The following is a 21,364-nucleotide window of genomic DNA, read 5'->3' on the forward strand; positions in this document are numbered from 1 at the left end:
GGAGGGAAAGAGACCGAGGAGTCTGAGCAGAGCAGATGAAGGAGAGCAAAAAAAAGGAGGAGAAGAAGAGGAATCAGAAGGCCCCGAGAAGACAGGGCTGAGAGATGGTTGATGTGGTGATGGCTGTGCAGCACAACATCGTATCTGAAGGAGCAACAGACAGGCAGACAGAGAGACAGAGATCTAGAGAACGGTTGTCACAGCCCTATAAAGCATGCACAGGTTATAAGCTCTAGCACTGCTCACTGTTAAAGGGACTAGAGGCTAATTTAAGTAGCTTTGCTGAAGTTTAGGTGGAAAACTTTTACATATTTTTCAAAAAGCATTGCTCTTTTAGTCATTTCAAATTTACATAATTCTTAAACAATAATTTGCATGTACTTTAACTTGATTACAATTTTTTTTCAATACATTAAATCTTTAATAAATGCTTTATTGTTTACAATTTGATAGTAAAATTATTTACCAGTCTTAATAAAGCATCTTTTATCAGTACTTCTTTTTCTATTTTCCGATTTATTCACATTTAAATCTCTCCATCGTCCCTTTAACCTGATATTATCAGATACACACTAACAAGATACGTTCACAGGCACTAGAGTTTACACAGTATTACACACTACAGCCTGCCCAACTTTTAATTACTTAGTTATGGATTTAGATTTTTAGATGTTAGTTGATGGTGCACAATATAGTATAATCATCTGCCTTCATGTCGTATTTTTAAGCTCAAAGTTTTAAGGAATTTTAATCAGGGTTTTTACCTTTGTCGAGTAGCCAATCGTCAACTACTCGACCGAGCCGATAGGGGATTCGCTGTCTGGCGATGGCCAGGCGCTCGTTATCATTGTTGCCTTTAATTTAGAGATGAAAACACAGTAGTAATTACGCACATCCATACGTGGTACAGGAGCTGGATACACAAAGAACAGCAATGAAAAGAAAGTAATGGTCTGCTCATTGTCGGCATGTCACTGTGTTTATGTTTTGTTATTTTTTTTCCTAACAGAAGAGAAGATGCACTCATTACGTTTCCAGTGAGCGGACTCTTACTCTCTGTTCATTGGGTTTAATTTAAAAAAAACATTTCAGGGGTTAACATCTGCAAGAGCACAGGGAAATAATGTTACAGCTGTCACATACTGACTGAGTTTAGATTACATACACACACACCTCACAACAACTATCTTTTATCATTTTACCTATCTGAAGCCTCATTATGTTACCTACGACTACCACTTTTAAATGTAAAAACAAACAGATATATTCAACAAAATACACTTTTTCTTTTACCTTATTTTTTCTCTCTAGTTAAACATTTATCTCAAAATATGCCAAGTTTTAAAATTATTATTTATCCAAAAATGCACCAACTGTTATTATTTTCTTTTATGGTGAGATAAAACACTAACAGCTGAATTTACTATTTACATAAATTACCTTTAACTCTATTTAACAGGCCTAAAATAACACAACTGACGAGTATACAAGCTACTGTAATGGCTGATCTCATTTTATGGTTTAAAAAGTCATATTTCATGTCAGATCAAACATATTTCATTTCAAACACAATAACAGTAAAACAAATTTCCTCAATCTTAGTTTGTGGAAATAAATAGAAAGAAACAAAAGTTTATCATTCTTCAGTCAGGAAAAGATGGCTTGATTTGGACTGAGGTGTGGTTGGGTCTGCCTCAGGACAGGCGGAGTCGGGACTGGGTTGTACAGGTGGGGCAGGGCCTACCTGAGGGGTACCGCTCTATGACCGGCAGGTCGTCCAGCTGCAGCGTCGCGTTGCCACCGCTTCTGGTGAACCGGACTACGTGGTACTTCCCGTCATTGACGAACTTGGAGCTCTCCTCAATATTGATGTCATCTGTGCCGACATTGAACACCACCCTAATGTTGCCCTTGTCCTGAGGAGGAGAGGAGTATTGATGATGTCTATTAGTTAAAGACTCTCTCTAAGAGGAGAAATTTAAGAACGATTTTAGTGTAGAATACTTTGAGAAAATGCTTCTTTCATTAATAGAAGGCATGGATTCTCTGTCCTTTTAAGTATAAACAGAGCTTATGAAGGAAGGAAGGACAAATTGAGCTATGATGGACAAATAAATGGATGAATGGAAGGAAGGACAGGCAGATATGAATGGATGGAAGAGCAGGCGAAACCAAATGGATGATGCAACCAGATGGATGGAGGAATGGGAAACTTAGGATGTTTGGACAATGCCTTTTCCAATCCTATCCAGACCTTGAAGACCCTAAAATCATATTCCACTGTTGGTACCTCTGTAACAGAAAACAGAGTGGTTTGATCTTGACTTTTCTCTGGGTAAAACACTAAACTCTGCACTGGTGAATGTGCCCTGTGATGTTACAGTACTTTGAGTTCAACAAGACCAGAAAGACACTTCAGTGTTCATAAATATATATACCTCCGTGGTTAAGTACCAGGTACTAATGTTTATAATTAGATCATAAGTCTACAAAATCAAAACTTGTGTTGTATTATTATTGTAATGAATCCAGTGTTTCTTACAGGCCTAGTTTATAAATTCAAGCCTCACTGTTTATCCAGCAGCTAAAAGGGACATAATTAACCTCCAAATATTTTATTAAAATAGGTGAAACTCAATAATATGATAATCTTCAAAATTCAAAACTTAAATACAACTTGAGGTTCTTTAAAACACTCTGGAGTTTTCCATCCACGGTGAATTTTTTATTAACCTAATTGTTTTTAAAGAAACAGAAAATAATCTAAAAGCATGGAAAACGCATTAGTATTAGCCTTTTTCACCAGATTTCTATTGCAATAAATATTATTTATAATTTCATATTACTGTTTGATGATTCTTAGAAAGAGGGAATAGCTAGGATTAGCTTTGCACATTTTTGCATAACATTTCCAGTAATTGCCCATAATGCCAGTCCGCTCATTATTACAGCTAACATACAGATTTGTGAAGACTCTGAAACATGGTTGATTAATAAGGCTGTCAGATAACTCAAATGCAGAAACATGGCTGAACAGCCGCAGCTGCTCTGTTTGTTTATGTTTCCCCCCTCATTAGCAAATAAGTAGGATAAACCATAAAGCATTAAGATTACATCTGAAAGAATTAATGCAATTAATGAACCATTTACATCAAAAACGTGGGGCAGCTGCACGCAAAGCAGATTGAGATAATTTTGGTAGATTTATTTTATAATGACAAGTTTTACCAATTTTCAGTGATGATAGATCTGCTGTGTGTGTTATAGGTTCAACTCTCTGAGTTAGAATTGTAATTCAGTTCAAGAAGTGAAACTCCAACCTTATTTAGATCTATAATCACTATTGAAAATCTTAAAAAAAGATTACCTTTAACAGCTTACTATTCACAGTGCTGCTTAATGGAAAGCTGAGTGAAAGAAAATAATTGGAGCATCAAAAGTTGCGTAAGCAACAGGAATAACCTCAACCTTGAGAGAAATGTAAAGAAAGTCTAATATCACGTTGTCTCGTCTAGATGAAGCTACTGAAGATGCTATATCTGACTGTATGTACTACTGTTTACAACTGGCTTAAAAGTCCTATATGTTTATTTAGCTTTGCTTCTTTTCTAAATGAAGTAATTCAAGGATCTGCTGCTTCCATTAACCTTATACAGTTCCTTTAACATAGTAGGTCCTTCTGGACATTTGATGCTGAGTTTTTTTTGTGTGTCTGTGCTGTCTAGGGCTGAAACAATAAATCAGATTAATCGTTTTAGTCAAATAATTTTTTAAGACTAAAAAAAAAAACAAAAAAAACAATCTTTGTCTGTAAATGTATTCTTTACAGAACACCTCACAAAGGAGGTTCAGATTGTGTAAAATGAAATCCCCTCTTAAGCACCTTTCTATATCTAATTATTAATCAATTATTCCAAAAAACAACAAAAAAAGTCAACAGATTAGCCCTATGTTGTATTTGTGTCAAATCAAGGATAAAAACCTGAACTTTCCACATTTTGTTGGTAATTATTTTTTTTAGCTGCATCCTTTACATAAAACGATCAAACATCCAATGCATTTTAGGTAATAAAGTGTATATTTTCTTATTTTAAAAAATGAAATGAAATATTTTATTAAAATTTTTTAATGCATTTCTAATATATAAAAAGCTTAAGTGGTTAAATGAAAAATCTGCAGAATGTGACTATTTAAAAAAATACAATTGCTTATTTCTCAGAATCATTGATAGAATAATCGATTACTAAAATAATCATTAGTTGCAGCTGTAGTGCAGTCTTGTCAAACCTTCAGTTCTCCTTTCCTATTTTGCTACATGCAGGCTCCATCTATCCTATGAAGGATTAATGCAAAGTTAACGAGTCAATGCAATCAACCATACACTGTTGCTATATGCTTCAGGAGGAGGAATGCAGCAAAATTGGAGACTTGATGCAATCGTCTCGGTATCCTTAGCAATAAGATATTTACCTATTGGCAAAATAAACGCAGCACTGTTTTATAAATAGGATCAAATTTGGAATGGATGGATTTGACTTTAAATTAAGTTTATATGATTGTTTTGACTTGTTTTGACTATATATATATATATATATATATATTGAGATGGCCTGTTGTGAATCAGCGCTATATAAATAAACAAGCTCCACTTCTTGAATTGAATTAATTAAATAAAACTTAATTTTTTTTCTTTGCATGTAGAAAAAATACCTGCATAGGCCTAAATGCTGCTATTGCTTAAAAGTGACTGCATAGTCTTACTATCTGCAGCTGAAGGTAGTCTCCAAGGCCAGATGCACTGTCCACTCGGAGCAGAACGGCGTGTTTCTGCTGGGTGCTGAAGCCAAGAGCCAGCCGGTCCGCCCTGGTGCTGGGACGCTCATTAGGCGGCCACGTGTAAATCACCACGCCGCCGTCCCGGCCAAAGATATAGGTGGTCCCAGCTGGACAGCACAGAGAAAAACCAACATGATTATAAATCACAGTCCTCATAGCGGATGGTACCATCGCTCATATGGTACTAAATGTTTCACAAATAAGGAGCATTTGGTAAATTAGAAATGTAATAGAAGCTTTAAATGTCACAGTTTAACTGTTCCTCCTACAGGCTTGAATAAGATCTAAAATCTGTGTTTCCCAAATTATTCATCATTACTGCAGGAGGCTGGGATGACTCATGCAAATACCAACTCATGCATTTGTTTGACTCAGAGGGCAGCAACAAAACTATTGTGTATGTCACTTATAAATGAGGGAACAAAGAAAAATCTGCTGTTTAAAGAATTTAATGCAGCGATTTTGTTGTTTGAAACACAGCACTTTTAGGAATTCAACTTAAAAGGTTGGAGCTTTTATTTCATTTTAGAAGTAGTTGACAGCGCCCTCCTGTGGTGGCTCTGATTAATGCATACCAAAACTCCATTATACAGTTCATAAAAAGTAGGTGAACATTTATCTGGCTAAGTTTGCAAAAGGATCCCTTTAAAAAAGGCAGAGAAACATCAAATACCTAAATATTAAATGAAAATCTTACATTTTATCTGCAAGATAAAGCAGATATTTAAGAAAAAATAGATTTTACAGCCTTAACAGGCTGCATGATTTATTTGTAGGACAGAATGTAGGAGAATAATCACCATCATTGCAGAGCGGCCCGGCGTATGATGTCATGCTGCAGTCACAGGTGAAGCCCTCCCACTGCTGCAAACAGACTCCTTGATTTGAGCAGGAGTCTTCTTGACATGTTGTGCTGGGACCTGCAGTGACAGACATGGCGGTTGCAAAAAATTGGTTGAAAAGAATCATAAGAACACTTTGTTGTGGTTTATACTGCAGCCCATTGTTGTTAATGACAGGGTTGTTCATAGTAGTGTTGTTATTTTTGGGCCACATTTAATTGAAAAACTTTGCAGACTGAAAGTTGTAAACTGTTGTGCTGTAATGGCATAATTAATCATATACAGTGCTGGCCATATTTATCTGTACCCTGGGAAAAATGTGTAAAATGCCGTACAATAAATTGATTTTTTATTGCACCTGAATACTATCAAACTGAAAATTTAAGAAAAAAATGCAACCTTTAATTTGAGAAATGTTTAATTTCAATATGAATATTTATATAGCAATAACCAAAGTTGACTAAAAAGTTTTACAGACAAAATGGTAATGAAATGCAGCAAAATCAAAGAAAAACCACAATAAGTCTGTATAAAAAAGACTAAAAAAACCAAGTAAAAAAACACAGGGTTTACTAACATTCCATGCAACATCTGAATCAGATGCCAAGGGATATTAGTATTGGGATCAATCCCAAGATAAAGCGGTTCTACAATTAGAAATGTGGAACCCAGGGAACTCCACCTGGGACATAAACTGGACCCAATAAACTCTCCAGATGGGCTTGAAACAAGGGAAACTTACTCATATCTCATAACTGTTAGTTTATGTGAAGGATCTTTGAAGAAACTTTACTTCACTGAACAGCATCATGGACTTGTTGAAATACCAAGATGTTCTAAGTAAAAATGTACACAGTATGACCAGTAGGATTACCAATAAGTGTGCCACCTGTAATAAATAAATAAAAACATAATCACAGTAATGGTTGATTTTTTCCCTAATTTTTTCAGTGTAATATTAAGTTACTGCAATAAAATTTAATTTATGTAAAGTTTTTTTCTGCACATTTTTAGCAGGGGTATCAATAAACGTGGCCAGCACTGTAAATGCCTACAAGGATTTTGTGGATAGACTCACTAGTAGAAGGATGCTATAATACAATATAAAGAGAACTGAACCTAAACTGGATTGTTACCATGTGAAAAGAGTGAAATGAGGAGGACATGCATGTAGTGAGACTTGATGTTTGGGTCAGAGGCTGGAGAAGGAGTTTAGCTATAAAGGCATAGATCCCAATACTCAGTCTTCATCATTCTGTCAGTTTCCTCTCTGTGCCTCATGAGGAAGAAAACATCAAACCTTGAAACTTAATTCCCTCGTTGAAGTTCTAACATGAGGCATGGAGGAAAGGCTGTGAAATGATTCATCAGTGGAGTATTGAATTGTAGCTACGAGTCTTTAGGAAAAGGGCACAAAGCATGCAGTTAATAAGCCAGAAAACTGGAATAGTGGGGAACTCAAGTCAAGCGGATGTAATGTCTCTAACAGTTAGGAGAGGAAAAATCAACTCTGACCTTTGACTCTGGATCGCTGTGATCCACACAAACACTAAACATCACTGGGTAGTTTTAGGCATACTCAGTCGCTCACACTCACACGTCCCACATGCTCACACAAAGCGATATACCTTGCAGGTCAGCTTTCATCAATGTAACTTTTGTCGGCCAAACAAAAAAGCAAACAAGCAAGTTAGATGGTTAGTCAATGCACACAGATGCCTGTGAACTGCTCTAAGAGTGGAGGTGAGAGAGAAAACTGAATGCAGAAAAAAACAAAACAAAACGAAAGACCGGCTAAGGAGACAGAGAGTAAAAATTACAGCTAGTGGAACGAAAGCTGTGTTAGTGGGTTATCGTAACAGCAGTGAGTTAAATGAAAACTGAAAGCAAAAGAGGAAGGGACATGGGGGGCTGCAACACAACTGATGGCATGGCGCCTCACCTTCACAACCTCTCTCCACTTGCCCCACGGTCGTCAAGGCATCAGCAAGGAGGTCCGGAAGGCGGCCATTTAGATCTAGTGTTGCCAGGCAACCTTGAAATCCCTCCCGGGAGTGAACCAACTTCGGCAGCTCACGGTACATCTCTTTAGTAACACCACCAATGTACAGATCACCTGTGGTGAAGCATGAAAGGATGCAGCATAAGCTACTTGATCTATTATTAATTAATCTATGAAAAAATTATGAAAAGATTCCTCAACCCAAAGTCTTTAGATTGCAACAGAAACAAAATGCATGGGCAAGGCAACGAAAATGTTTGAATCACTTATGATGCACTATCTGCACAAATCTTGCCCATTTATTCTGATTCAGGTTTAAAATATACAAGTTACTGTCACTAGGGCTGAAACGATTACCGGTAATATTATTAATCGTGATGAATCGGTTTTTGAAATAATCGCCAGCAAATAATTTAGCAATTCATTAATCGATAACTGGAGAATATAGACTCAACAAAAGCCAATTAATGAAAGTACAATTTATTCAGAGCAGTACTTAAACCAAAACCCTAAAAAATATTAATTTTGTGTTTAAAAGTAAAAAAAACCCTTTGTTTGTAAATATGTTTTATCCAGAATTGCTCAAATGGCATAGGGACTTCACCCAGCTCAAATTCAGCTGAGCTGGGTGAAATCAAATGAGACTAAATATGCAAAGAAACAAAATAAATATGCTGAAAAATCACACTTAGTTTACAATCTAATAAATTTTTGGAATAATTGTTAAGCCAATGATTAGATCCTCAATAATAAACATGGTTTTTGGGAAGATTTATTACTAATCCTTCCTTAATACCTGACATTTGATTGAGCTTTAAAATGTGATCATCCAAATACCAGTAGCTGACAGTGGTTTGAAGCTAATATAATTTTGATATTTTAGCAGAATAAGAACAGTAGATCTACTGTTCTTAAAATAACAATAATTAAACCATATTATTAACTTTTCTAAAATAATATAAACATTTTAACCGCAATTAAATCTTGGTATTTGTTAAGGTTATCATCCTCTCAGAATCTCACACCAGTCCATGTTGCAGTTAGCAGTCATGTGGCAGGAACCATAAATTGACAGTGAATAGCTGTCAGTTTGATTTAATAATTTAAAAACAATTAATCGATTATACATGCTTTTACCCCAAAAATGTTCCAGCAGGAAGTATGGTTAATTGCTTTTTTAATGAATGCAACTCAGAAAAAAAAGATACTGCTCTCATGTCTTTATGATAATACGCAGCTTGTGCCTGGAGACACTTAACTTAGTTTAGCACGAAGACTGGAATATAACAGATAGAGGAAGCTTAACTCTATCCAAAGGCAAGAAGAAAAACTCTCTTAGCTGATTGGTTGGGAATAGTCTGCCACTTAACTTTGTAAAAGAAATAACTAAATTGGCTTCAGTCTTTGTTTTTGCACTAATTAAAGAGAGGCAAGATGTTAATTAGCTGACTTAAGAGTGGTAGGCAATCTCTTATTCTGTCTATTCCTCAAAGCCCAAATTTCTCCTTTAACCTTCCAATCATTCTAGGACTAATGAGTGTTTAATCACTAAATGCCAAAACAGTCTTCTATGAAATATCAGGCTAATAATTCAAGGTAACAAGCTCCATCAACCTCAACCCTGATATTCTATTTTTTCTTTTTCGTACCTTTTAGGTCAAGGTTCTTGGCTCCCATTGTGGTCTGAGTGGTAACTTTGGTGTCAATCTTGACTGTGTGCAGATTGTTCGTGTCCCGGGAAATGTGCACATTGTGCCAGTGGTTGTCATTAAGCGGACTGTTGGAGTTGCCCTTGATCAAGTGCGCTCCGTTTCCCAGGTCAGAGATGTAATGAAGGTAGCTGGGGAACAAATGGAGAAAGGAAGGGGTTAAGCAGAGTGTGGAGGAGAGAGAAAGCAAATTAATCACTTTCGTGATGAAGAACAACACAGGGTCACACACTTCGGGGCATTATTAACTGTCTTGTACAAGCTTAATTACAAGACTTAAAAAAGAGGTGCTGGGTTGGTGCATTTTTTATATTGGACATTTAACAGGCCATTTTAACCTCACTGTCAGCTTATTTTCTCTTTATCAAGGGCAAACTTGCTTTAAATTGAAAAAAAATGTTTTCATTTACAATAGAAACCAGAGATTTTCATAGTCTTTATAAAAAGACACAACCACTTGTTTCTCAAGCCAAACTTTCCTGTTTTAGCTCAGTTAGGATGACCAAATTATTTAGATTTTCTAGATGCCACAATATTGACAGAGAATGTCTTTAAATATTTTTTTACTTTTAAACAGTCAGAATTTACATAGACTTGGCTTTTAAACCAGCAGATAATGAGGCTTGGTAAGCTAATGTATTCACAGTAGTTGAGACACACATTTGGATGTAATTTCATGTAACACATCAAGCACAATAAAGAAAGTAAACTTGTGTTTTACTTTTAAACACAAGTCTGGTTCAGCCTTAGGTACTATTGCCATTTTCATCTGTTCAAACGCCTAAATGCAAGTATGAACATAACGGAAATGTCCAGCCACCATATCGCCCAACGGAGCGATATGGAGATTGCTCCTGTGTCCCAGAGATAAGTGGGTTTTAGCGCAAAATGGCGGTTTTAAACATTTGAAGAAAAGTAAGACTTTGTAAAGACGATGGTGGAAGCCAGTAAGAGAATTATATTCACAGAAAGGCTGAAATGCAACTCAGGGAGAAAGAAATCATTAAAAGCAGCATGAGAATAAATATGAAATATTTATACGCAAGTATAGACATGTTGGGAATGTCCAACTATCACACCGCTGAGGAAGGAGATGGGTTCTGTGTGCCAGAGAAGAACATGTTTTGGTCTGAAATGTGCAAATCCATCCCAGAATAAAAGCCAAAGACCTTGTGGAGTTGCTGCTGAAGCTGGAAAGACAGTGTGATTTTTTCACAGTGTGCCATATCCTCTACTTTCATGGGCTGAAAGGCCACTAAGCAAGGAGGGAGCCATTACTCCAAAAGAAACACAAAAAAGCCAGATTAAAGCTGGACTGTTTGGCCATAAGGACCATTTTTACATTTGGAGGGAAAGAGAGAAGTTTGCAAGTCTGAGAACACCCTCCCAGCTGTGAAGTACAGGATAAACATTTGGGAGTGTTTTGCAGCAAGATGGACTGGTGCACTTCACAATATTTTTATGTCAAAAATATTGAGGCAATATTTGAAAACATCAACCAGAATGTTGAGACATGAGCACAAATGGCTTCTATAACTAGATGAATTGGCTTAAGGACAATAAAGTTAATGTTTTAAAGCAGCCTTCATGCAGCCCTGATCTTAGTTCTATAGAAAATGTAAAGGGAGTGATGGAAAGCTGTGTGGACAAACATGACCGGTTCTGTCAGGAGGAATGGGCCAGAACTCCAGCAAACTATTGTGGGAGACTTGTGGAAGGAAATGTAAAACGTTTGACCCAAGTTTAAAATCCCTTCCATAACATTAAGGACATGTATGTAATCCAAATGCTTACATCCTAATTGATGCAAACCAGGAAAATAAATCACCTGATATAATGTTAAAAAGTGAGAAAAGAAGATGATGTGGTGTTTTTATTCAGTTTATATAAATATTTAGTTTCAAATCCATGTTGTATAGGTTAATACATCACAGTAAAAGAGGATCCTCCATATTATCACCCACAGTTTTATTATTCAGCTCACCCTTTAACCAACTCAATGACTATGAAGTCATTGCCGTCTCCCCTGTTGAAGAGAATAAGGCCATCTGGGGACGTTGTCTTGAACTGCATGAAGAGGTGCATGGAGTAGTAGGCCTGCAGCGTGGGCAGCGTGACGAAGCTGGAGCGGGAGCGGAAGGTGATGGGGTCAGCCACGATGCTCTTGTAGCCGATGACGGCGTTGAGCTCACAGTAGTCAATGTCGCCGTTCTTGCACAGGTCGATGTAGGGCATGCCGTTCAGCGTCAGGCCCTGCAGGTGGCCGATGAAGTTTGAGGGCACGATGGGCATGAAGCGCTTCTCCGTCACGATGCCCGTCTCCACGTTGTGGAACTCGAGCTGGGTGTGGTCACCCGCCATTTGACCTGGTGGCGGTGGGGGGTAAACTTCAGAGGTGAGGGCTTGGGATTTACACTAAAGCAAATACTTTTTCCAACACAACAGATACTGTACTTAGTGTTTCATTAACAGTTAAATATGTTCCCCATGAACCAATACTTGCAACCAATCACTATACTATGAAATTTATATTTTTATATTTTGTTCAAAAAAAATTAAACCTTCCTGAAATCCTTTAAAGCAGTGATGTCCAAATGTTTTGCCCCTGGGACCAAAACTGGCAAATTTAAGCTTCTCTTGGGCCACAAAATTCATTAAATTAAAAATGCAAAAATTAATTTGTGATTTTGTTTTACCTGTGTGATAATAAACAAAATGTTTATGAAATCTATAAATCCTTAAAGATGCATAACATAAAAAAAACTTTGTTTAGACTGTGGGCTTACTAAAAGATAAACAGACTATTTGCAGATTTTGGGATCATTAGTTATTTTCTATTTTGTTGGCCAAATTTTTATCACTCTTAACTTGTGGTTGGGGACCAATCAAAATAATTTCAAGAGCCACGAATGGCCTGTGGGCCACACTTTGGACACCCCCAATACAACGTATTGCTTATCTTTAAAGAGATAAGCAATACGTTGTACATTTTGAAGATCTTTAAAGGTTCTTCTTTGGACTCTGGCTGATTTTTCTGTATTTTTTATTTTAAACAAAAATAGCAGCTCAAATAAGGATTATTTTGCTGCATTAACACCTCTTTATTGTGTTTATATGTTAATTAAAGAAATAAGTGTTTATCAAGATAAATACTGCCTCTTTTTCAGTGTGCTTTAGTGGTTTTGAAATGTAACTTCTTAAAATCTCAGTATGTTATATTACAAAACTGGCCTCTGCTTATTCACACCATATGGAAGTCTGTGAAATTTGTCTTTAAAAAAGTATCTCCAAGATTAGTTGATCAAGAAATATTTGGGATTTACCTCACTAGTACTTAAATACAATATTATGTCAAGCTTATATTTAGCTAAGCTTTTCTAAAAGTGATGATCTGAAACTGCCAAAAATTACAATTTAAGTCCTCGAGGGGCAGGTGTCCTGCAATTTTTGGATGCATTTTTGGTCTTTACCTCCTCAGCATGTGATCATGAACGTCCTGTTAATAACCTAATTATTTATATCAGCAGTGTTAAAGCAGAAACACATCCAAAAGTTGCAGAATATAGGCCTTCCAGGACTAGATTTTGAGATTCTAAATGTAGACATACAGTAACTCCAGATACATTTCTGTCATGCTGTTGTTTTTGCTCCCAGATTTCACCACGGCTTTAACCTCAGCAGCTTTAGTTGTATTGTGTTATTTTTGAGAAACTTTGCTTCCTGCTTTATTTGGAAAAGTCTAAGTTGAACTTTCACTGCTTGTCTTCCTTATTATTGTCTTCACTGTTTGCACCTGTGTCTCCTCAGCCTGACTGTGCGTATATATGGTCTACTTTTGTCAGGCTGTCTGTTTCCCCAGCCTGTGTTTCACACATCGAAGTCCGTATTTCTATTTGAATGTCAGCATTTCGTAGTTGGGAGGACTGGTTAAATGTTTGCGGCTTCAGTTTTGATTTAGTCTTTATCTACTTTTGGTTCCAGTTATCTTGTTCCTCTGAGATCCTTCAATTTTGGTCCTATTCTCGTCCATTTTCCACCATTTTGTGACAGATTTTATGCCTGAATGATTCAAAAGTCAGAATTAACTAGCATGTATTCATCTGAAAATGGCAACTTACTGGACTGAAACTGAAATTAATGAAGAAGCAGCCATTGTCCAAAGAAAAAACTGAAAGACCTTCAGAAATCAAGAAGTAATATTAAGACCCTTAAAGAATGCAAAACAATCTGTCTCCTTGAAAGTAAAATATTAAGAAAACCCTTTCCACAATACAAGGCTGCAGTGGTTACCTTCGACAGTCTGCAGGTCGTCCACGGTGAGTTTGAGGCTCTTGCCGCGTCGGACTACCCTCACCGTGTGCCATTCATTATCATTGAGGCCCGACCCAGCAAAGATTGTCTCTGGGCCTTTACCTACACATAGCCCAGAGCACCATTAACCAAATGCACAAAGAGGTGGAGAGAAAAAGAGTTGTAGAGACAGGAGAAGAAAACCAGAAAGCAGAAAGCCAGGCAGGTTGAATAAGAAAAATGAGGACAGAAGTTCGAGGAAATGGAAGCTGGGAGCAGAGGGGAAAGGAATCATACATATCCTGGGGAGACAAACACCTCTGTGCCATCTCAGACAGACAGACACAGCAGAGAGACAGGTGATGAGACACATAGGGGAATGCTTCGGGTGCCTAAGATGGAGGCTGTGAGTCACAACAGGCCCATGCTAAGACAATCCATCTGTGGATAAACGACTTTGCCATGACCACCTACAACCCACACAAACACACACACCCCACACACTCATATCTGCTTTAACTGCCCCCAAACCCTTCACACACTCTACAGGGACTTGAACGCTTTCACATTCTCACCACTACAAACCTAATGACAGTTTAATGTGATTTTATGATGGATGAATACAAAGTAGTTTCTAATAGAAGCATCTATTTTGTACTGTATTTGTATTCGACCTCCCTAGGTTAATACTTTGTAGTATTGGGTATTATTTTGGTATTCTTCGACTAGCTTTATACAAATAGAGACTGAACATTTTGTCCATTTGTTGGTAAAATATCTCACGCAAAATGAGGGTGGATTAAAAGCATCTATTCTCAACTTTTGATACAGATCAGATGAAATCTGAACTTCGGGCTATTCTAATACATGCCTAAGATGGAAGCTGTGAGTCTGTACTAAGCTTCCTTAATTTTCCCATGAAGCCCAGCTGCCTTCGTGTCTCTGCTGAAGAAAAGTCTCTCCACAGCATGATGCTGTGACCACTATATTTCACTCGGGGGATGGTGTGTTTACGGTGATAAGCAGTTTTCGCTTTCCTTTAAACAAAGCCTTTTGTCTATAGGTCAAAAAACTCAATTTTGGTCTCATCCGAATAGAGCACCTTCTTCCAGATGTTTGCCCCTTCATGTTAGTTTGCAGTTGTGTCATATTATTTACATTTCGTAGATGAAAGGTTGAACAGTGACCAGTGAAATGTCAAATGCCTTAAGATCTTAACATCTTTATCCCTGACTGGTCTATTGTGTTTCCTGGTCTTCATGAAGCTGTTTTTTCTGAAATGTTTTTTAACAAACCACTGAAACCTTCACAGAACAGCTGACAGGATTTATTCTTAGATTAAATCACACAAAGATGGACTTTATTTGCAATTAGCGTGACTTCTAAAGGCATTTGAGTATGGTGAATTTTATTTTGGGGTATAATAGTAAAGGGAACTCTGAAAAGCATGCAGTTTCTCTTCCGCTTAATAATTATCCACTACTTTGTGTTAAGCAATCACAAAAATCCTGATAAAATACATAGATGTTTGTAGTTGTAAAGGTAGAAAAATATGAAAACGCTCCAGAGGTACAAATACTTTTACAAGAAAATGCAATTTTAATTAGCTTTCCACCAGGTGCGCATTGCTTCGGCAGGCCTCAAGGTGGCACTACACTCACGGATGAGCAACAGAGTGCTCTCCAAGGTGCTGATGTGCAGCAAAATGAAAGAAGCCGTGATGTCTTTGCATGATGTCTCTCTCCCTGTCCATCTACAACCTCATATCTTCACATACTTGACTGCACACATTTGACAGGCTGACAGCGTCCCCTTGCTCTACACTTTACAGCTGCCCCTCCAACCTTGAACACGACACTCCCCCCCCACACACACACAGACGTCCCTTTCCTTCTCAGAAGAGCTTTGGGCTCGTGAGGTGTGACTGAATCTGCTTACAGTGACCTATAGGAGGTAATGACGGTGGGGTGGAGAGAGGAGGCGAGAAGTAAACTGACCCGAACAGATTCTGCTGCAGAAAATGTCAAGCATGTCTACATCAATCACGGAGGCACACAGGCAAACACAAACTCGCAGGTAGGGAGGTAGAGAGAAATGCTGACAAGCAAACTTAATTAAACAAATATGAGAAGTCGATCAGAATGGAAGTGGCAGCGTGAAACGGCCGAGTGTGCGTTTGCAGAGCTGAAAGAGCGCGTTGTGCATTAAGAGAGGACACAGGGTTCCCCTGAGGAGACTCAGCTGTGCTCTGGGCAATGCATCTCATCCAGTTACCATGGATCACTGCTTAGCACCGGAGTAAGGCAGGAGAATATGTGTGAGCTTGTGTGAGTTGATGCATGTGTGTGTGTATGTGGGTCTCCACATGTAACTGAATACGCTGAGAATGAGCAGACTGAAGTGAGAGCGAGGCAGTGATCTGTCTCAACCTAGGAGCAGACAAACATGCACCTATTTTTGGGTAAGAGTTAAAAGGGCATCGAGCATGATGAGTTGAGACTAATAGACTGTCTGCAGTCTGTCGGCTGTTTGCTGCAGAGGAAACACAAATCAAAGCAAATAAAATAAACCACTGAGGATTATAAGAGGAGGGGAATAATGAAAACAAAATGGAGAAAAGCAATTCATATTTCATTAGCTCTAAATAACAAATGGCTTTTTTTTCCTGAACGATAAGCCTCAAATCTCTGCAATGCCGAGGCTTTTATTTGACTGCTGAGTGGACTGTTTCAGTGGCGCCTGGTTGTTAAATAAATTTCTTCTTCCCCCTTTGAATATGATATGCATAATTTATTGTATGCACAGTGTGCCAGAAAAGCGGCTGCCTACTGAAATCTTCATTGAGACGACCGGTCTAAAATTGGCCAGCAGACATTCGGAACGGCAGCGCTGTGTGGCTAGCAGAGTTTCTATGGCAACTGCAGTCGTCCATTTCACCACCTCTTTGCCGTCATGGAGTGTTTGCCTCTCCCCCACCCAACCCAACGCTCTCTCCTTACTCCATCTCGCTCCTTCTCCGCGGTCGTGACAGGAACTCCACGTGAGGGAATTAAAACTCCGTCGGGGGACTCGGCTCGGATCGCAGCGGGACGAACGGAAACATCGGCCAGAAAAATGCACCGTCTCGTGTGGACAATAAAAAGGAAACACCGCTCAACAATAGGTTGTGTGTTTAAAGGTAAAACAACAAGCGAGAGGAGAAGTTGTTCACTCATCCACCTGCTTCCTCTCCTTTCTTCTTAATTTCCTCATCACCCCTCCTACTCATCTTCTCTCCTCTTCCTCCCGTTTTTTCTTTCACTTGCACTCCCTTCACTTCCTCTCCTCCATCTATCCTTCTCGGCTAAAATGGCCGACCTGGAAAACCCTGGCCCTCAGCAAAAAAATTATCGCGCCTCTCCCTGCAGTGTAACCTAACATGCACACACTCAACTCCCATACTGCCTTCGTTCTATGTCACGCGTGTGTATCTGCAAGCTGACATATGGCACGAAGATGGTTGAATAAGAGATTAAGATGAAACAGATGAACATCACAAAAGGAGTAAAAACTAGTTGGACACATTAAAAGCACTCTCTACAATAGACACACACACACACATACTGAGGAAGAGGAGGGGAGGAGTTAGGTGAGATGGAGGATCACTTACTGGCTGTACAGTTTATCCTGATACAGTCTGGAGGGAGAGCAGAGCAGAGGGTTAATGCTGCACACACAGACATATACTCCCCACGCCCTGGGGACGCACACGTCGACACACCCTGCGCGTACGCTTTGCAAATACACTGCTGAGGAAACACTCACTGGACCATAAAATGGACTCTGTGTTTTCTTATAACAGTGTGCTGCAAAATTCATCTCCTCCGAGCGTGAAATTTGTTGGTAAGTCTGGAGAAAAATCGGAATATTTCAATTTGGGCGTAAAGCAGCACGGCTACTGGCTGCACTGGCCTGAGCGATGGCTTTAGAGTGAGATGGGTCATGTGAGTCAGTTTGTGTATTGACAGCTGTAGCGTGAACCAACTTTTTGGATTTTGGCCTTAGAATGACTCTTTGCTTTTCTGGGTTTTCTGATTTAGACAAGGAAAAACTTCAGTTTCTCTATTACAAAAGCTTTTTGAAAATATAGAATATTTTCTGAAGATAATTTATGTTTTCTCCAACAGTCCTAGCTGCTTTATCATCTTGCTTGTATAGTAATCGAAATTATTTTGACTCAGGTCCTTATTGACACATTGCATCTGCACAAGCTTTGTCTGTCTGATGTTAAACAGGCAATTCAAATTTGGTAATGTGATATTCCCTCTCACAATAATTAGTTACCATGGTTGCAGCAAAATCCACTCTTGACTGGTTGCTTTGTTCTTTGTGACACAATTTAGCTAATCAAAGAAGCCAGAGTGATCATTCTTTGAGGCTGCACAAGAAATAGGTAATACTTTTACAAAGTACTGTTTGGGCTGCAATAACTATTATATTTTTAGAGTTTTGAGTGCACATATTTCATGTTAATGCATTATAGGATAATTTTAATTGGTGGAGTATCACTAAGATAAATGCCCGCAGCTGACGCAGACTATAGTTCCCAAATTGCTGACGGACACAAATGGAAAAAGTGGAGAAAACTGGGATTTATAGCACTTGATATAATCGTTGCCGTATTGGTTGATATTATCCTAAATGGATGATTTTCTAATATCGTGCAGCACTTTTACGATAGTTACCTGATTTTTGTAAAACACACAAGTCGGATGTGTGTTTACATGAATTTTCTCCAGGCGTGTCATCTGATTCTGAATCAGATAAACCCTCCACTTGGCCAGCTATGCGGTTTTTCCCTCCAAAAGACATTAGATTATCGTTGGTGGGTGTCAGACCAAAGTAAGACGTCTTACACTCTCCCATATATGCTATTCTGAAACTGAACGTGGAAGGATTATCTGCCTCTTCAACCATTAAAATAGGTCATGAAAGTCTGAATTAGACCATTAAAAGAACCTTACTCTTGACATCTTTGTGTGAAACAAATTCTTCATAACTTTAAGGTGTTTAATCAGCTTTAATTCCTGTATAAACATGCATTTGTTTTTTGTTAAAATGCCTTAATTGTGTTTAGGTAATTAGTTTATGTCCATCCTATTTTATTTAGCTTGTTTTATCAGTAGTACCTAGACATTAAATGATTAGTAGATCTAATTTGTCTTCAGGGACCAATAAACTGTTAATTTTCTATATTGATTAATTCAATTAATATTAATCATGAAAATGATAAAACTTCCTCTCTGTTTTTTAAGTGCAGTTAACTCAATAAAAAGGTAAAATTTACCCATTAGCCGCAATTAGTTTTATTGACAGACTATGAGACTGATTGGATTTTTAGTAACCTATGAGAATTATCGGTTTATCGACTATTAAATGAATTAAAGTAGTTGATTGCCGCTACACCGAACACATGCCAGAAGTTTAGTTGCCCCTTTAGAGGAACAACCTTCACAAAAAGCCTGGAAGATTAAACCTTCTCTCCTTTTTTTCTTTTTTATAACCCACAATGCCTTGGTGTGTCGTGTGGCGTCAACCACAGAAAAGACGTGGCTGCAGACAACCAGAGACCAACACATGCACCCCTCTGTGAGGACGTGTGTGTGTGTGTGTGTGTTACTTTGTGTAAGCATTTAAACTCATGTGCAAACTAAGACTGAAATGAAGTAGAAAAATGAGCTGCTTGTACGTGTGAAGTTAACTACTTGTATGTTGTTGCTCTGAGACGTTTGAGGATGTTGGGGATGCACAGGTCTGCTGGGAGTGAGCAGAGAGAATGCAGCTCAAGGCTTGACCCTCTGTTCGACTGTACTTGTTGGTGTGTATGGTGTGTATTTATACACCGTGAGCAACATACAGATGATAAAATAAACCTCTGGTTCACATAAATTGGTCTTCCTGGTAAAGGTGTGTATAAAACCTTAAGATAAATTAAAAATCTTAAACTCTTTTTGCACCAACCTTTAATATGAGAACATTAGACATTTAGGAAAAAAATCTTAATAAATGCATCTCGATTTGGTGAGTAATGTTTTTTTTAATCAGTTGTACAATTATTGTTTCAGGTAACAATAGCTTTAAAATATATGCAGCTGAAGCATTTCTATTTTATACTTATGCACATTAAACAGGAACTTCTAATTAGTAATTAATGACTTTCTGTTTCCCTGAGATATAAATTTACATGGAACAAAGGTCAGCCTCTTTCAGCCACCTCTCAAAATGGGAAAGACAAGAGAAAACAGCATCCAATTAAGGCAGATGTGTGATAACTTTAGAAGTTGACTTATGATCCATGACGCAAATTAAATTTGCTACCACTCACAGTGAGACCATTTTAATGAATAATAAAAGAATCTCCAAAGCTCACTGTTAGTGAACTGTAAAAACTGGTATTTTTGTTCACCAAGTATCCATAGCAACCTTTGTTTGGACACCATGCCGTAAAAAAAAATTTTCTGAGCTTCCATCACATTTGCTCAAATTTGCTGAAACTTTAACTAGACTCATTACCTGATTCAGATCAGACTATAGCAGTTAAAACACTTGACGGGTCTAGAGCATTGGTATGCAACCTATTTAGCTCAGTGGCTAATTAGGTTGCAGTAAGTAAATTATGGAGTTACAGGTTGCAGACTCCTGAGGGATGAATCTGTGAAGAAACACCCCATGCCCACTGTTAAGTATGGTGGAAGACGCATGATACTTTGGGCCTGTTTCTCTTCCAAAGGCCCTGGGATTCATATTCTGTGAAAATCTGTTGACCTCTGCAAGAATACTGAAAATGTTTGATCAGTTTGACGATCCAAAACATACAGAAGAATCACCACAGACATGTTTAACAAAATGCCCACAGATACAAAAAACGCAGAAAGTGTTACAAGCATTTTTTAAGATTTAAAAGTTTATGATTTTGCTAAAAAATTATTATTTCCACTGAATAAATGTCCTTAAAATAAAGGTTGGATTTTACAGCAGTAACATAATTGGTATTGTGCCACTGTGATAAAAGATGAATTTATGTTGAAGGTTTTTATAGATCTTCACCAGGAAATAAATTTGAATTCCTACCAAAGTCTGTAACTCTGTCAAGAATGAGTCAAATTACCACAGATATAGCTGAATTTTCTAGATTTGTTCAGAATAGTAAGACAGAATTATTATTCAACATATAAATCTGTGCAGGAAATAGCCATGAGGCTGGTGTCAGCTGCATTCCCCTGACAGGTAATTAAAATTTAAGATTCTGCTGTGTGTGTGTACATATGGGTGCGGTTGGGTGTACCTAGGTTTACAGTGAGTCGGACTCGGCCGCCGTCCAGCTCCAGACGAAGGGTGTCTGCCGAGTTCCGGGATGTGGTTGCCATGAGAATGCCGTAGGCCCGCTGGGAGCGAAAGCGTAGCGAGACGTCCTCCGCCTCAGTGTGCATCGCCACAGGCAGCTGTACCTTCATAAACTTACTGCCGTCGTAGGAGAGGATGGTCGCATCTGTGCAGGAAACGTACAAAACGGAGAAATGGCAGAATGGTGATTGACGGAAGGGGGAAGAAACACGAGGTAGGGGAAGAGAAAAGCACAAAAGCATTCTCTGACAAAGAGTGAATCAGATTTAAACATGACAAAGTATGTTTCGGTACTGCCGCAC

At 38.2% G+C, this 21,364-nt stretch overlaps 1 protein-coding gene across 16 annotated transcripts in view; it reads right to left on the reverse strand.

Annotated features, from left to right (window-relative positions):
* nrxn1a (neurexin 1a) overlaps positions 1-21,364 on the reverse strand; it is an 83,306-nt gene that overhangs the window by 15,138 nt on the left and 46,804 nt on the right. For 7 of the 16 annotated variants that reach the window (XM_028029210.1, XM_028029207.1, XM_028029204.1 and 4 more), the window contains 10 exons: positions 21,004-21,207; positions 17,329-17,355; positions 13,680-13,802; positions 11,374-11,755; positions 9,330-9,520; positions 7,621-7,794; positions 5,637-5,756; positions 4,762-4,943; positions 1,745-1,916; positions 765-854 (listed from right to left, as the gene is read on the reverse strand). In XM_028029210.1, coding sequence (XP_027885011.1) covers positions 765-854; positions 1,745-1,916; positions 4,762-4,943; positions 5,637-5,756; positions 7,621-7,794; positions 9,330-9,520; positions 11,374-11,755; positions 13,680-13,802; positions 17,329-17,355; positions 21,004-21,207 — 1,665 coding nt within the window. The remainder of the gene's footprint in view (positions 1-764; positions 855-1,744; positions 1,917-4,761; positions 4,944-5,636; positions 5,757-7,620; positions 7,795-9,329; positions 9,521-11,373; positions 11,756-13,679; positions 13,803-17,328; positions 17,356-21,003; positions 21,208-21,364) is intronic. The other 9 variants (XM_028029218.1, XM_028029215.1, XM_028029214.1 and 6 more) reach the window with 3 other exon arrangements.

The sequence above is a fragment of the Xiphophorus couchianus genome, chromosome 10 (genome assembly GCF_001444195.1).
Source record: "Xiphophorus couchianus chromosome 10, X_couchianus-1.0, whole genome shotgun sequence".
In the NCBI taxonomy this organism is placed as follows: Eukaryota; Metazoa; Chordata; class Actinopteri; order Cyprinodontiformes; family Poeciliidae; genus Xiphophorus; species Xiphophorus couchianus.